This window comes from Muscardinus avellanarius, assembly GCF_963383645.1.
Source record: "Muscardinus avellanarius genome assembly, chromosome: 2".
Taxonomy (NCBI): Eukaryota; Metazoa; Chordata; class Mammalia; order Rodentia; family Gliridae; genus Muscardinus; species Muscardinus avellanarius.
In genome coordinates this window covers 32699804-32717727 of record NC_137787.1, presented here as the reverse complement: position 1 = coordinate 32717727, position 17924 = coordinate 32699804, and the positions used below count along the sequence as shown (strand labels likewise).

General features: G+C 48.8%; 1 protein-coding gene across 6 annotated transcripts in view; it reads left to right on the top strand.

Moving 5' to 3' along the window:
- The window catches only part of NRP2 (neuropilin 2), a gene marked incomplete at both ends in the record, with an annotated part of 114945 nt that overhangs the window by 53443 nt on the left and 43578 nt on the right, over positions 1-17924 (top strand). For all 6 annotated transcript variants that reach the window (XM_080688970.1, XM_080688968.1, XM_080688969.1 and 3 more), the window contains 5 exons: positions 6028-6172; positions 8596-8945; positions 10746-10890; positions 14420-14536; positions 17763-17903. In XM_080688970.1, the coding sequence (XP_080545096.1) occupies positions 6028-6172; positions 8596-8945; positions 10746-10890; positions 14420-14536; positions 17763-17903 (898 nt within the window). The remainder of the gene's footprint in view (positions 1-6027; positions 6173-8595; positions 8946-10745; positions 10891-14419; positions 14537-17762; positions 17904-17924) is intronic.

Here is a 17924-nt window from a genome sequence, read left to right as displayed (position 1 = left end):
TATAGTCTTTAAGGGGGAGTCTTAACAGAGTTATGTCAGTACCATGATTCACAAACAGAAAAAAATAAGGAAACAGAACCCATTACCTTCACAACACTTTCCCCCAGTGCAGCGGCCCCCTCCCCTCCCTTTGCCTGCTCGGCGCAACAAATTAATTAAACAGGATGGCATTCATTGATTAACAATTTATTTTTATGTGCAGGCCCGGTGGCTGGTGTTGAGTAGATGCGAGGGAAGGGGTGGGGGAGGGAGGACAGGCTCTTGGTCCAGCTTCAGGATGGGATGAGCTGGCACGACCTCATATCTGAGACTCGTTTTCAAAACGTTGACAGCGGTTTCCCCCATTTTTTCCCCCCGCCGTTCCGCCACCTTTCTTTTTCTGCCTGCTTTGTTCTCCTCCTCCTTGAGCATCTGTGCCAAGTAGATTGAAAAGGAGAACTTTGGATGCAATGAAACATTTATTAGTGGAGAGAAATATTTATTTAAAAAGCAACGGAGAAGAACATCTCATGCACAATTTCTACCTCCGGGCTCCAGCACAGTTGTCTTTGAAAATGTTTCCTGCTTTCTTTCCGTCCCCGGGGCTGGGGGAGTTCAGCTATTTGCAGCAAGATGGAAGTAAACAGTAGGTCACACCATAGGTAATGAAGAGACAGGAGTATGTAAGTGGAATGTCAAAGCCCGGCTCAGACTGGAGAGCGCACAGGTGAGGAGAGGCTGGCCTGTCCACCAAGGGGGCCACCTCGCCTAGGAGGGTTAAACAGGCCGGTAAACTCCTGGAACTCCGCAGTGTCTCCGCTCCAAGGAGTCCAAAGACTTTGCCAGAATCTTTTCACTGACCCCTGAGGAAGGGAGGATGATGGGTAGTGTCTACACTGTCCTGGGCACCCGGATGCGGATAGGGGAGATTAGTGGTATATAGGAAAAAGACTCGGGACAGACAGAGAAACATTCCTGCCTTGAGCAGGCCACAGTGCATTCTGTTCTCAGTAAGGTAAGACCACAGCACGTCCTTCAAGGAAGACTTAAGGAGGGTCGGCAAAGGAGAGGCGGCCGTGACTAAAAAGGGCTGAGAAACAGGGAAAAGATGACCTCAAAAGCCATCGGGAATGCTTTTTAGATAGATGCGTCTTATTTGGACATCAGTAACTTGTTTTATATTTTGCATTGTATTATATGTGCACATAGCCCATGTCATGCGGACGCACGGGCATGGTCAACACACGCTGATTCTTTTCTGGGGGTGTAGACAGCAGCCAAGCTGGGCTGCTGGATGGCAGCCGATTCACTTGGCAAACGCTCCCCTCCCCCAGAGGTGCAAATCAGAAAATCCATGAAATGCCGCTGGTTTTCAGAATCTGCTGTACTGAAAATAAAACAAAGGTCTCAAGAATCAATTGGAAAATGTTGGATTCTGTTCAGAATTCAGTGAGGCACCAAATGGATTATCCGAACCACTTTGTGCCCTGAATTGTTTTTTCAACTTGGTTTGTAGAGATGCAGTTGAAGAAATCTTTATGCTCAACACAGCTGCTTTTTCAACAAATACTCCTGTGCACATATTTAATAATTACAACATAATCAACGCTATCCCCAGAAAGCTGGGGTCACCTTGAACATACTCCTGGTTTTCCTTTGAGTAGTAAAGCAGTTATATTAATATTTTTCTTAAATGAAAAAAAAGTGTATCCTCTGTGACATTCAGCTTTTAAAACAGATGTTAAAATTCAATTATTACATTTGATACATATATACATATACATATATGTATATGGAAAATGCACTGATTTTTCTCAATATTATGAAGACCTCATTGCAAAGTTATGGCCTGAAATTTTGGAGCTTCCAGGTGGGACTGGGGAGTCAAAGGTTTTCAGAATTTGAACTCACTCAACTGTCCAAAGACCTGTTTGTTACCTGGGTGTTGTTCAGGAATCAGAGCCTCCTGAAGGGCTAGAAAGCTTTAGTGTCTACCTGCAAGCCTATTATTGCCTTTATCTTCCTGAAGGAGAAACCAGGCTATCTAAGGGTTATTGATTTGCCTATAGTGATTCCGTGAGTCGGCAGAGGATAGGGAATAAAACCAATTTCCTGGCATCATTTCCCACGCATACAGCCCCTTACCTCGCAGTGCCTAGACTGGAAGCCAAGAATCCATCTCAGGGAATTTGATCAGAAAACATATGAAGGGTGATTCTAAAACCACAGAAGCATTGAGAAAGTTATAAAGATGTATAATATATGATAGCATTTACCAGCTATAAATAGGGTAGATGCAGGGAGAAAAATAGAGACCTTGAAATCCATTGGGTCAGGAGAAATAGAAACTGCTTAATATTTCATTAAAAATGGATTTTCATAAATTGTACTTTGATATCACTGGGCGAAAGACAATATGTAAGGACTAAGGCGTTGTTATTCATTACTCTTGGTTATTAATAATTTGAACTGTTATTGAACCAACACATCAACAAAGTTTATTTTTTTCCATGAATGGGCCACTCAGCGTATGTGTGTTCTGGGCACTGCTTGAAGTGTTTTAAAGAGCCACAGCCCATGTCCACAAAAGCACTTAGACTAGGAGGGACAGTGGGTAACTGAAGTGCCCTTTTACATAGTGGACAGTGGAGCCGTTCAAACCACAAAAGCTCGTGGGAAGAAAGGCTTAGAATCTGGGGGCCAGAGAAGACCTGACAAGTCACCTCATGTAATCCCTTCTCTAACAGAGGAAGAAATAGAGGCCTGAGAGAGGTAGAGATATTTGCCTACCTTATGAGCTAACTAGCCACAGAGCCCAGCTCCTTGCGGTTTGTCCACTCTGCCATACTCAGAGTGAAAGGCCGGTGGACATTTCAAGAGAGGGGCTGCTCTTTCAGAAAAGGGTCTGGAGCACAGAGAACATATAGGAGCACAAGGTCAAGAGTAAATGAGAGCCGGGCGTGGTGGCACAGGTTTATAATCCCAGCACTTGGGAGGCTGAGACAGGAAGATCGCACAGGTTCAAAGCCAGCTTCAGCTACTTAGGCTCTCAGCAACTTAGTGAGACCCTGTTTCCAAATAAAGTATAAGATAGGTCTGGGAGTATAGCCTGGAGGTAGAAAAGCCCCTGGGTTCCACCCCCAGTACCACCAAAAAATAAAAAAATAAAAAAGAGTAAATGAGAGCCAGGCATGGTGGCACAGGCTTGTAATCCTAGTACTTAGGAGACTGAGATGGGAGGATCGCAGGTTCACAGCCAGCCTCAGCTACTTTGTGAAGCCCTCTGCAACTTAGACCCTGTTTTAAAATAAAGGGTAAAAAATAGGGCTGAGGGTGGAGCTCAGAGATAGAATGCCCCGGGCTCAATCCCTAGTACTGACTGCATAAAAAAAAAAAAAAAAAAAAAAAAAAAGAGTAAATGAGGAACTAAAAAGGAACTAGACCCAGAAACATGAGGGAGAATTTGAAGCCACGCTGAAAAGAACCTTACTGTAAGGGAGAATGAAGGAAGAACAAATGGAATGGAAGAACAACGTTTCCCAAAAGCCTCAGCCAGGCAGGGTAGGGGGACCAGACACGCGCTCACCTCCTTCCTAATGATGCCCTGTGGGCAGAGATCCAGGGCTTCGCCTAAAGCCTGTGGCCACAGTGTCCCCAGGAAGACCAGCCCCTGCGCAGCAGGGCACCCCATACTCTCTGCAGCCATACCCCACCGACACCACCAAAGACGCCATCCTGTCCTTAGAGAGGACAGAAAAGGGTTCTTGGTGTTGTCTGCCCAGGCTGAAAAATGAAGGGGTCAGAGAAGATAAAACTGGAGATTAAAAGCACAGAAGGCGTGCTGTGTTTCTAAATCGTACCAGCATGGTGTGGATGCTGTGAATTAGCAGCTGTGTGCAAGTTCAGATCCACTCAGCTCTCCAATTAGGTATTCATGTGGCAGACAACCCCCCAAATGAACTCCTAGCGCCTCCTGCCCGAGCCCACACACACACACACACACACACACACACACACACATACACACCGTCACCAGCCACGGGGGACATCCAGAGGTGGCCCCCGCCGCTCACAGCACCCTCCCGAAATCAGCAAAGCGCCGCATTTGCTTCCTCCTTGCCAAAATAAAACAGAACAAACAAAAGCTTCTGTCTCGTGCTGAATTCTGGGAGAACTGATTCATCTTTTTAAACTTGGATTCAGTTCCTCCATCACTTCCCTCCAAGCTGGGTCAGCACAACAAGCGAGAGATGGGACTGGCAGGGCCAGAGCTCTCCAGGGCGCCCTGCCTCCTGCTGTTTGGTTGTCCCTGTCTCTGGGCCCTCTCCCCAAAGGCCTTCTCCACCCCGCTTTCCCTCCATTTCCTCCGCTCTCCTCCCTCAGAGCTAATGTCTTCTCAGTTCTCCTTGGCCCTAAGTCACTGTACAGGAAGCAGCAAACTTGGACCTGGGGGACAGGAGTGGCCAGTCCTTCCTCTGTACTTCCCATTGTTAGCAAGGCAGCGGAGGGGGTGTGACAGCCTGGGGCTCCCCTGAAAGTAGAGGGAGTGGCTAGCTGGGTGGGCTAGGTGAAAGTCCCTCTGACTTGGTGAACTCAGCACCAGGAACAACAGCTTAAAAATGGTGGGGGAAGGAACACCTGCTTCCTTCTTTATTTGTACTGAGCAAGCCACTTCCCTTCATTTGGTTGCAAAAGGTACAGCGTCTCTTACCCTTTACCCCACACCATCGTGGTGATTATTAAATGGCCCAAACATTTGACCTTAGCAAATGGGAAATAGGGAGGGTTCAAGGTTGCCCAATAGTGGAGTTCACAGTTCAGGGAGAAGAAAGAACTACATTGTTAAGGGCCTCTAAACATCTCTGTAGCTCTTTGCCCTTGCCCAAAGCCATTCTTGTGTTGGGATTATAAACTCACACTGATAGCATGTCACAGGACAGCTGCTTTACTGTCAGTGCCCCCAAACACCTGGCACGTCTTGCCTATCGTGAGCTGAAGCATCTAGCTCTGCTACACAGGAGAAGATGCGTATTGAGCGTTGACCATGAATAGATTATGGGGCCCTTAGCTGTTAAAGCTGACAGTTATGACTTAAAAAAATGATAGTTGGCTAGTTGGCTTTCCTCTCCACCCTTTTCCACGGAAACCAAAAGAAACTCTTGCTCCAGTTTCTTTCTTTTCTTTCTTTCTTTCTTTCTTTTTTAATAGAGAGCACAAAAAAAGCATACGGTCCATATGGCCGTTATTGATTTGGGCCATCTGGTAAGCCAGGACTTATGTCTACCGTGTTGGGCCAGAAACAACTCCAAAAAGCCTTTCCTCCCATAAGAGACGTATTGGTCAGCTGGGGAAAGGGATGGATTTCAGTACTGGGTGGGGACTTCAGTGGGAGGAAGCTGGAGCCGTATTCTGAGGGGCTGTCTGCAACCCTGACCCCACCACAGAGACTGGAGAGAAGTGTTGACTGATGCAGGCGCTGGGGCCTCTTCACAGACCCGCTCATTTATGAAGTGGGAAAGAGTCGATGTCCCTAACAAAAACAATCGTGAAACACTTTTTGCATGATTCCTGAATTCCCTGTAAATATCACTCCATGTCAGCAACGTGAGGAAGAGGGGTTGTCAAGTTCACGCTGGAGACTGAGGCCTGCTAGGCCTAAAAGATGACACATCCACTTCCTTTTGAATGGATTCTACTTTCTCCTCTCTTTTCCAGCTTCTGGGGTGTTTTCTTTTCCAAGGTTCCTTCCTCTGCTTGCTCTCAGCCCAGAGGCAAAATTTTCCTTCCCTCCAAAAGTGTTTGTGAAGACCATTTATTGTTTTCAAGTTGAAGCAGTGTGAAAATTTTTTCGCACTGTTTCTATTAAAACACACACACACACACACACACACACACACACACACACACACACACAAGAAACCCACTGATTATTTTTAAGCTTGAGTAAAAATCAAATTCAACAGAACTTTCCCATGACTGGCAGAGCCCGCTCTCGTGGCTACGCCACCAACGGGGTTTCAGTAATTGGACCTCCGTCTTACATTGCAGGTATTTCAAGCCAACAACGATGCAACTGAGGTGGTTCTAAACAAGCTCCACGTGCCGCTGCTGACAAGGTTCGTCAGGATCCGCCCACAGACCTGGCACTCGGGCATCGCCCTCCGCCTGGAGCTCTTTGGCTGCCGGGTCACAGGTGAGGAGGGGTCTTAGGTGAGATAGGGGTCGGGGGGATGGCTTCCTCCCTCTTTGGGGAACTGTATGATTGTACCAGGTGACCTTTCCAGAGGCTCACCTGAAGGACTCGAGTCCTGCCAGATTTTTATCTTTGCCTTCATTCATTCCTTCAATATATTTTTATTAAGCACCTACTATTTCTAATAGCTAAAACCCATTCGATGCTAGATAAGTACCAGGTTCCATTCTTACCTTTTACCATCCTTGTAAGGACACTTTGAGGTCTCACTATGCTTCTTGATTTATAGATGAACAAACCAAGAGTTAAAGACCACTCAGCCAGTGATTGGCAGAGCCATGGTTTGAATCTAGGCCATTTGAGTTCACAGACTCTGCTTTCAGCTCTCTGTGCTGCCCCAAGTGGGGGCCAAGAGCTTTGCAGGCACCATGGATACAAGGCAAGTACAGCAGACCCAGTTCTTCATTTGCTTGTGGACAAATTGGGTGGATAGATCAGTAAACAAGCAAACCCATAACTAATGTAAACTCAAACCCTAACAAATATTTATAAACAGGCTCGTGGTCCTGGAAGTGCATTGTAGGGGATCTGACCAAGCCTAGGGGTCAAGGGGTACTTCCCTGAGGAAGGGATGACTGACAGCAGAGGGCAGTAGGCATTCCTTGGTAGGAGAGAGGGAAAATGTACCTGGCAGTAGTCGCCACTTGCTCCATGGCCTTGTGACAAGAAGGACCGAAAGAGGAAGTGAGGGGGGTATATATGAATTAAAACCAGGGTATCCGCATGGGCTAAAACTCCAGTGGAGAGGACCAGAGTGAGATCTGAGGCAACTTTGGGAGGCTGAACAGTGGTATGCGTGAGAGATGACGGTAGCCACACAAGCGCCAGCTGTTTGTGGACAGTCCATCCTTTCTTCCTGTGGATTCCACCCAAAGTGGTCAGCTTGCTTCTTTAACCTGGAAAGGTCTTCAGTGTATATTCGTCCCCCTGCTGGCTAGCCTCTTGGTCATTCCAGCTCTGATGGGGTGTACCAAGCTGGAATCCTGTGTGAGGCATTGAGTTCAAACTCTTTGCATTTGTACAGTTTCTCGATGTTCACATCCCTTCCTGCTACATTATCTTGCCTGATAATAACCCTCTGAAGTGAGCAGGGCAGGTGCTGATGCAGAAACCAAGCTCAACCACAACCACCCAACTAGGAGGTGGCAGAGCCAAGACACACACCCACATTTTCTCTGAACAAATTCTCTGCTCTTATCACCTTTACCTGGCTCCCCTCTCAGGGGAGCAGGCCACCCTAATCCCGCCTGGAGGACTGTTTTCTGCCCCTTCTATGTTGCTGTTCCAGGCCAACAGGGCTTATTAGCAAGGATTTCGTTTAGACTCATTTCTTGGAAGATTGAAAGGAGAGAACCAGTGAATTTGGCAAAGGGAGGCAACCCAATGGATCTTTTTTTTAATCTACAACTCAGTTTGCAAGTGTTTAAGGCATACTTGCTATAAACCCTGCCTTGCCTGACACCATGGTGCGTATATTTCCCATTCACTCATTCACTCCACAAAGACAGCGCAGGAGGCCCACGCTGGGAACTGGAGATGGAGCAATGAACAAAACAGATGAGCTCTCTGGCATCGTGAAACTTTCAGGCTAGTGGGCAGGGCCGAAAATAGACGCCAGTATGCAGAACTATATGCCAAGATGTATATGAAAGAACAGGGTGCTCTAAGAAGAAATGACAGAGAGGACTTTACTTACTATGGACTGAAAGTTTCTGGGGGTGTGACATCCCTGGGGCAAGTGAAGGTTAGTCTGGGGGTGACTGGGTGGGGAAAACTTGTGGGGTAGTGGGAAAGAATCAAGGCAGACGAGCTATGGCCGCACAAAAGAAGGAAAGACCCAACACGGACTAGGGAAGATTTCCACCTCGTAGGTAAAAGGACCAGCCAGGAAGAAATGCAGTGCGTAGCTGAGCTGCCCTGGGCTCACGGTCCTGGAGAGGGTTCGGTGGGGACTGGTGTCATGGAGAGGATGCACAGTTGGTTAGAACTGTAAGTGTAAACAGTTAATAGCCTTTAAATACTTCAATATGCCAGGCACTGTTAGGGCTGAACAAAGTAAGAATCCTTGCAACAACCCCCAAGAGGTAGGTGCTGCTGTTAGCTCCCCTTTAGATCCGAGGAAAATGAGGCGCAGAACAATAAAATAATTCATCCAAGGTTATACTAGTCAGTGGCAGACTGTGCATGAACCTGGGCTCCAAGTTCAGGTTTTTATACCACCTCAAAACGCAAAGAAATCAGTGCCGATCCAATGTGTTTGAGAGTTGGCTTTCTTTGCAGATCCCTTCTAGTGAGGAAGGGGAAACTCTCCAGGTGATGGGGTCAGCCATGACCTCTTGTGTGTTTTCCTTCCCTCTCCACAGATGCCCCGTGCTCCAACATGCTGGGCATGCTCTCGGGCCTCATCGCAGACTCACAGATCTCTGCCTCCTCCACCCGAGAGTACCTCTGGAGCCCCAGCGCTGCCCGCCTGGTCAGCAGCCGCTCGGGCTGGTTCCCTCGGATCCCTCAGGCCCAGCCAGGTGAGGAGTGGCTTCAGGTGGACCTGGGAGCGCCCAAGACAGTGAAAGGCGTCATCATCCAAGGAGCCCGCGGGGGAGACAGCATCACCACAGTGGAGGCCAGGGCATTTGTGCGCAAGTTCAAAATCTCCTACAGCCTAAATGGCAAGGACTGGGAATACATCCAGGACCCCCGGACCCAGCAGCCAAAGGTAGGTCATTCCTAAGGACTCTGATGTTACCCCACACAGTGAAGCTAAGTGGGGTGCAGAAAGTTGGGGTGCAGATAGCCCCTGTGACAGCTGTCATCCAATGAAATCCAACGAAACAAATATCAACTGAGAGACCAGAGACTGCTTTGTGCCAGGCACACTGTTTATTACCTTATTTAGACCATCTCCTGCTCCCTAGAGCCTCTCAACAAGACTGACCCTTTGGTCATTCCCATTTTAGAGATGATGATATGATGTTTGTGTCATATCCAGGGCCACAGAGTTTACCCATGATCAAGCCACAATTCAGAAACCATAAGTCTGACTCAAAAACTCAAATGCCTAACCTCTACTCACACTGCCTGTTTATAAAGTTCAACGTCCTTCACACCCTCTTTCAGATAAAGTTTCCTTGAAATTGGCCAGACATCCCAACGGGATGTGGTTGCTGGAGACCAAACTATAGAAACTAGGGGTTTACTTCCAAAAATAACTTTTTCTGAAGGTTGCTGCACTCCTTTATGTTTGCCTAGCCTTGATTGCTTAGATCTTTCCTGCCTCTCATATTGAGGCTGGGAAGAAGCAAGAGAAACTTACTCCAGGCCAAAAGTTCAGGCCAAAAGAGCCTACCCCTGCCATCAGAGAAGTGAAGGCCAGCCTTCAACTAGGGGCACGAGGAGCCCTGAGAAGGGGAGAGGACATACCAGGCCTCTGACCCTCTTTAGACCCATCTCCTGGTGGGCCAGACTCTCTGATCCTTATTTCTAAGCTACCCTTTGTTCCGCTCCCCAAAGATCAGAGCCTAAAAAAAGGAAAGGCGTATTGCCTGTCTCTGGTCAGCCACCTTTGCTAAGTGAATGCTTCCATTCCAAATGCAGAGGCCAGGGCTGGGCTGGAGGTTTTGCAGTGTTGGTATAAATTCCCAAATAACAATTCCAGAAGCTTACAAAGGCTCAGGGCCTATAACTGAAACCTTCAATGGATGGAGCAGGCTTCCCCAAGGAGAGCTGACCAGGGTCAGAGACAGCGCCCCCTATTGGAACTGTGGACCCAGGGCACCTGGCAGAAAGGGTAGTCCCACAGCATCTCAGAAGCTAATTGGCCACAGCACCTAGCCACCTGCCCTTCCCTAGATGAGAGGCTTCAAGGTGGCTCTGGGTGGGTCCGTCCCCACCCAGTTTCACCCAGGGCAACCTCGCTGTCATCAGTTTTATGCACTGGAGTTCTAGGTGAGGTTTCTCTAGATAGACATCCCTCCTCCAAACAAAAGTTTGGGAGACCATCTCATACCACCCAAGTATGACCAAAAGATGTTGTCCTTAATCTAGAAAAGGGAGTGGCCATTTTCCCACTCGCTTCCTTTTCTCCGTGAACTGGGAACTGTAGGTCAAATGGGGCTTTCTAAGTCTAGGCTTTCAAGCAGTGGAGAAAGAAGCATTCTTTTTGTCAAAAAAACAAGAAATTCAGAATGATCAAGAATGGCCAATGCTGCCTTCTCTTCTGTAGCCAAGGCCAGCCTCATACAAATTTGGAGGCTCATTCTGCCCCAAGTCCTTGGTGTCCAGCCCAGGTTAAAAATCATCACCTGACGCTTGCCGCTTCCATCTGCTCTCGGTTGGCCATGTTTCTGGGCCCCTAATGACTTTTCAAATGAGCGAAAACCTTGGTCTGGAATGAAGCTTTCATTGATCGTAATGTCCCGTGAACCAACCATGAAGCTGCCTTCCGGGGATATGGCAGGGGAAGGCGAGAGGGGAGAGGTCCCATGCAAGAAGGGCTGAGTGACTTGTTTCCTTGCAGCTGTTTGAAGGGAACATGCACTACGATACCCCCGACATCCGAAGGTTCGACCCCGTTCCAGCACAGTACGTGCGGGTGTACCCAGAGAGGTGGTCTCCGGCGGGCATCGGGATGAGGCTGGAGGTGCTGGGCTGTGACTGGACAGGTAAGACTGCCTTTCTCTCCAGGTCTGACTCCCATGGACTCCCGGAGCCCTGGGAAGGGCCAGAGGGGATAGCTGTCCTTGACAAAGCTCTGAGTGAGAAACCCTGCGGACCCCTGCCACCCGGTCCCTGCTGTGTTGCCAGACTACCTCAGGACATGGGACAACTCCTCCAGGGATATGCTTTTTTAAAGGATCACTTCAGTCTCTCAAAAACAAATCATAACCACATGCCACCCACCCAAATTCAATTAGACCCTGACTCTTCAGGCCAGAGGGCTGTGGCTGTTGATTTAGGGAAGAAAAAGTACCCTCACGATAATAAAGTAATTGGTTTATGTCTGAATCTGGCCTCCAGATGTCAGTGGCGAAGAGACTGCATTTTCATCTGGAAGCCACATCTGTAGCCGGCATTTATTCGCTCGGGAGGGACCCTGTTGCGGGAAAGCAGGGGGGAATGGCCGGATCCCTGCTCCCCTCTGCCCTGCCAGGTGGCACAGGCCTGGGACAAGCCTCTGTTCTCCCTAGGAGGGTGAGGCAGGGAAGCCCTCCCACCGTCCTTGTTTCTGAGTGGGGGCCCCGCCCTTCTGAGTCAGGTACCGCCTCCCCTCTGGGCACCTGCCCTGCGCCCTCGGCAGAGCTGGCACTAGATCTCAGAGTGCTCCCTTGCCGCCTGCCAAAATGAACTCACGGGAACCACCTGAGGCTCCGGGCCCAACCCAGAGCCCGTGGGAGCAGCCAGCAGGTTGAGCTGCCCTCTCTGCCAGGGCCCCAGGTATCCACATTTTCCTGTCTGCCATGCCTGTCATCAGCTCACCCAGCAGGATGGCATAAAGGATTAATAAAGGCATGTGCTCTTGGCTCTCAGAGGGGAAAGTGCAGCCTGTAGCCAGCTACAGGAACACAGAGGTGCCCCGTTGGGCCTGCAGGCCAAGAACAGGCCCAGGTTAGCCTCTCTCACCTCCCAATATGTCCCAGTGGAAGGACACTTCTCCCGCTTACTTAAGGTGAGGCCCAGGTTCCCTGCAGCCTGTGTCACCCACTTCATGGGTACTGAGAATCCCACCTTCAATAGAAACTGGTTTCAGTTATAGCCATCTTAAAATTAGGGGTCGGCCTTGGAGGGGATCCAGAAGCTTCCAGACCCGTGGCTTCCAAATGTGTTTTACCATGATCTAGTTTTAAAAAAATCTCCATCACAACCCTCTCCACCTACAAGTATGCACATACATGTGCATACAGGGGTATAGCATATGGTTAAGTGCTTGGACTCCAGAGACACATTGTCAAAGTCAAGTCCTGCCCCCTGCCTTCACTGGCCGCATAGTTTCAGACAAGTAGCTTAGTCTTTCTGCTGGAAAATAGGGATGACAATAATCTATCTACATCTCTTAAGATCACTATGAGGATTATATAAAATGCTGCCTATGAAGTACCTAGAATGCTGCCTGGTTCCCAGCAAACCAGTCTTAGGTAAATGTAACTAAAAAGGTTCCCAAAGCGGTGTTCATCCGTATCAGGGAAGTACACTCAGAAATATTATAGTTCAGATTCATAAATGCCACTTATGACCCATAAAATTGATTCTACAACCTACTAACGAGTGTGACACATTCTTTGGGAAAAAAAAAAATCACAGAGCTAAGCCAAGCCCCCCCTTCACAGGCAGAAACACTGAACCCCAGAGAGAGGAAGCCACTTGCCAGGGGTCACTCAGCCACTGGGGGCCACCTCCCACCTTCCTCCAATCCATCGCCATCTCTCCCAGCCCAACCCTGCTTTTGGGCCAGCTGGACAGTCACTGATGACCTCTTCCCACCCAACCCCAACCTGCCCCCAATTGCACCGGTGATGGTCAGCAGTGGGTTTCCCATTTCAAAGCCCTGCCTGGCCCTCAGAATATCAGAGTCGAAGCGTGTTACCCTTGTCCAGCCTCCTTCCCTTTGAAGTCTCTGACATCTGGTTTCAATTTTCGGGGGAACGCTGCTGTTTGACGGGCAGTTACCTTGGAGCGCCCAGTACAAACACAGGCGGCTCGGAGGTCCATGCTGCCTCTTCACTTTCAGTTATGGGTCCTGACCTCTCGTTGCCTCGCTGGCCCCAACGACCCAGATTTAACTTTATCTCCACCAACCAGCTGACCCACTGGCTACCTAACATTTCCGGAAGCTGTTCTCCTTAGGTCATGTGGCTTTTTTTTTTTTTATTTTTAAAAACCTTTTCAATGTTCCATCTGTTTCTGGAATTCACCCTTGGTTCACATCTTCCTTCCTCCCCCAAAAGGCTAACAGGAAAAAATAATGGGCTGGGTTGAGCTGCGGCAGCTAAATAATTTGACAGATTTGCTTCACCTGTTTGTTTGTTTGCGTTTCAAATGATTACTTCTTGACTTGCCGCCCAGAGTTTGCTTTACAATTGAGTTTGAGATTCTATGACACAGTGACAAATTTGAACTTACAAATTAGGACGCTTGGAGGTTATTTGCTATTTACTTTGAGCAAGAGGCAGACGCCGGCAAAGGGAGGTATGAAAGGTTATGTGCGTAGTAGTTAATAGCAGAAAGGTGGGAAGTCGAGCGTGAAAAAGCTATTCAGCGTATTTAGCAATTTCCTCCAGCTCCTGGTTTTATTAAATGGTATCCTGAAGGGTGCCTGACAAAGGCGCCTAATCACATACAATAGCGCAAAGGAGCAGGTATAGAAATGGGCCGAACAATGCACAACTTCTCCGGGGCATCTTATTGGGGGAGCACCACCCCACCACACACAAGGCTGGAGCACCAGTTTCTAGAATTCTTTCCACCCCACCCAGGGCCTGACTCATAGTTCCATTCATTTCCCAAACGATTCCCGAATGAATGACAGGCGTGAGCAAATAAACAAGGGAATGAATGGAGACATGAATCACCTAGATCCCAGGTTAAAACGACTGCCGGCGGCCAGCGTTGGCCTCGCCAGGGTTTATTGCGTGCTCCTTATTATACATTCTGAATACGTTACAAACATTTACAAGCCTGGAGATCTCACACAGGTATTTTTAGCTTCTTGTGAGGAAAAAACATTTTGGGGGAAAGGCCTGGCCACACCGGACCACCTCCTCTCCGGACCTCCATCCATCCTCTGGAGCCGGTGTTGGCGGCCCCTTTCAACCAGGCCGCCTCCCCACAGCCAGTACCGCCCCTCACCTTGCTCTCTGGATTCAGGAAGCATTCGAGGTTGCCACACACTCACTAACCGCACAGCCCCAAATTACTTTTACCAAGTACAGCCCGGGTCCCTTAAATTCATCTTCCCATCCATCCAGGTTTGTGCAAATACAGATGTCTGGGATCACCAGTAGGTCTCACTTATGGATTTGGCAGTAGAGACTTGTGGTCATTCTAGCACAGGTGGGCCCCATAGGCCAGATGCACACATCTTCACTTTCCTTCTTAAAAGCCCACACTCAGAGAGAAAAACACAGTTCGGGGTATTTTTCCCTATGAGTTGCAACCCACTCTGCTTCAGAGTTCTTTTCCTTCACCTTTACACAGACTCAAGGCCGACAGTAGAGACTCTGGGGCCCACCGTAAAGAGCGAAGAGACCACCACCCCCTATCCCATCGACGAAGAGGCCACCGAGTGTGGCGAGAACTGCAGCTTTGAGGACGGTAAGGATCAGGGTGGGTGTCATATCGCATCTGGGATGGCTCAGGCACAGACCAGTCAAAGCGGCCAATGACTGGGCAGGGATTTGAGGTCACCTGTGTCAGCAGTCCAGGGGTTCTCAGGGAAGAGATCGAGGAGGTGTGAATACTCAGAGGCTTGGGGAGGGACTATTTATAACCAGTCCAGAAGCATTCAGATGTTGTAACCAGTACGGCTCTACGGATGCCGATCCACTGGGGATCAGCTGAGATAAGGTGCCTCCGAGGAGAGAGCACCTGGGGGAAATCGTGTGGCTGGCCGAGCCCTCCATACTTTACTTTTTCTGTAAAAGGAAAGCTACCCTCAGCCTTGGAATTCACAGCCAAGGCCCAGCGGTCATCTAGGTGACTTGGTTAAGGTTAATTCAGCAGTTAGCCATGACTTAATTGCATTTTCCTGTGTCGCACACCACCACTGATTTAAGAAAGTGTAATGGGGACGATTCTACAAGATAGTATGTCGCTCGCTTCCTCTATGAAAGTGTGCAGGCCAGAGACAAAGGTAGAAATGTGAGAAGGCACCCTGAGCCCTTCCTTCAAACTCAGGGGTCCTCATTTGGGAATCATCTCTTCAAATGGGAAAGCTGCGCTCCTCTCACTCATCTTCCGAGCCTCTCCAACTTAGATAAAAACAAGAGTTGGCAGCAGAGCCCAAAAGTAAGTCACATTTTAAAGTTAAGGTCACCAAGTATTAGGACATTCCTAATAAACCACAAATTTTGGAACACCTGTCATTTCTGGCTAGAATTTTCAGTTCGGCAGCCTCGATTTACAGTAGATTGCTGATCATTAATAAATGTTCATTAAACAAAATGAGGGAAGACTGGCAAAGAGGCCAGAGAAGGGACATAAAGATGGAGATAGATGGCGAAATCTGTGGAGCCGGCACCTGCAGCCTATGATAGCATGAGGACAGCGCAGAACGTGCGGATGGCTTCAAAAGATGGCTACTGAGAAGAATGGGAGGAAAGCCAAAAATAAATTCTGAAGTTGTATGACTGAGAAATGATAATCTAATGCATATGCTTTGGGGAATGTGCTTTTGTATATTGTGTGGGTGGGGGACACTGTTGGTCAGGGTTGGTTGAACACAGAATCTTGACATTTTAATGAACTTGTTTTTGTTTTATGAAGAGAAGAAGGATACTTGGAGAATCCTCCAAGACATATTTAAGACAGTTTGAGAGCCAAAAATGGAATGCATAGGGAGTTAATATACAGTATTAGGTTTGCAGAGTTAGTTTGTCAGGGGCCCAGGGGGGTGGGGATTCTATCTAAATGACAACCCAAAGGAAAATTTAAGGGTTCTGCTGCAAATTTTCAGAAGTTTATTTTTAATATAATTTTACCGTTTATAGTGGTTTGTTTGATTTGAGGTTTCTTTGATGGTCTCTCCCTTCTGCTTTTTTTTTTTTTTTTTTTTTTTTTTTGCAAAAGATCTTTTTTTGGTGTGTGGAATTTGGTTCCTGAGATACAGTATGCATATAAACATTAGAGAGGAATTATGGTATATTGAATTACTCTATATTTTTGAATGGAAAAATAGACATTCAAAAATTGTCGGGAGAAGGGGATGGTGAAGGCAAAGGGCTGGCTTTTCCAAGCCACAGGTTGATGCCTCTTAATAGATCCCATGTGTGTCAGCTCCTCTCAAGCTGACTTTGGCCAAGGGTGGGCAAGCATCAGATATTCTTTCCGGGGGAAGGGAGGCACAAAGAGGTTCGGCTGGCGATCTGCCTCCCGCCCTTGAGGTCAGCAGTGCCCCGTCCCCCTAGACGCCAGCCTCCTCACCCCCAGGGCAAACAATTTGTTCCTACCAGTCTCTTGTTCCCTTTAGACTTCCAAACCTACATTCTGAACCTTCCCCATGGAAATTCCTCTCTGGGAACCCTGTAAAGGGAAGTGCGAAGGCCAAAGACCCCCCTTCCTCTCTACACCAGCCCTAGGCAGCACTTTTCCGCTGCCTCTGCGGCACTGCCGGCCAGCGTCCCTCCACACTGGGGTTTCTGTTTCCTCTCTATCCCCATGCCCCACCCTACCTACTTAATCGCATATTGGGGCAGTAGCTCATTTTGTGTGTGTGTGTGTGTGTGTGTGTGTGTGTGTGTGTGTGTGTGTGTGTGTGTTGGAGCCAGGGGAACCCTGAAGAACCCTCTTGGGTTAGCTTTTGAGCGTAGGCAGGTGGTCCTCCAAAGCAGATGGACAAGCCATGTGGAAGCACTTCTTAAAATTCCGGGGGGAAGGCCGGGCGTGGTGGCGCACGCTTGTAATCCCCGCGCTTGGGAGGCAGAGACAGGAGGATCACACAGGTTCGAAGCCAGCCCCGCGCGCTGGCTTAGGAGACCCTGTTTCAAAATAAAAATGTAAAAATGGGTCTGGGAGTGTAGCCCGGAGGTAGAAGGGCTTCCAGGAACCCCAGTACCACCAAAAAAAAAAAAAAAAAAAATTCCGGGGGGAAAAACAGTCTCTGCCTCCCCTGGGAGCCCACGCCCCGGGGCAGCATGAGGTGAAATCATTTCTCCTCCTGGTCAGCACTGAGCTGGGCTGCCCGATGGGCTGGGCTGCCCGATGGTCTGGCCCTTTTGTGTCACTCCTCCTAACATGTCAAATTGCCCCCCTGGAGTTACCAAAATGACCTCCTGAAATGAGAGCTGTAGCACAGAGAGGAGGGGGCAAGCAAGCCTGCCTCGTTGCTGGGGTCGTTTTTGGTTCAGTGGCCAGAACCTTGCGGGCACTCCAGCCCCTCTGGGTGCCAACGGGCTGCCCCCCTCACTTCTGAAAGCCAGGCTGGCAGGAGATGAGATGGTGCACGTTGGGAACCGGCCTTCCACTGAGGCACTGGGGAGACATTCTTCTCTGGCATTTAGGGAATGGCAGTTTTCACATTTGTCTGCTCTCCGAGGTAGACAGAAGAGGCTGATTAGAGCCTGGAGCCATTTGGTGGCCTCATTTATAATGCTTACTATGGGAACCACTGGCAGACTTGGCTTTCAAGCCTGGGAAGGATGAGACCAAAGCCTGACCCGCCAGCCAGCGGTCGCCAAGATGGGCTGAATGAATAAGCAAAAGGAGCCCCTTCTTTCTCTGCCCTCCACTCAGGCTTTGCCAGACATTTAAATAGCATCACAGTGCCTGTTCTCTGGACCCATCTCATTTGCCTTCCTCGGGCTTGTTTTTCTCCCCCTTTTAGACAAAGATTTGCAGCTCCCTTCAGGATTCAACTGCAACTTTGATTTCCCCGAAGAGCCCTGTGGTTGGATGTATGACCACGCCAAATGGCTCAGGAGCACCTGGACCGGCAGCTCCAGCCCCAACGACCGGACGTTTCCAGGTGAGCCCGCGGCAGGCTGGG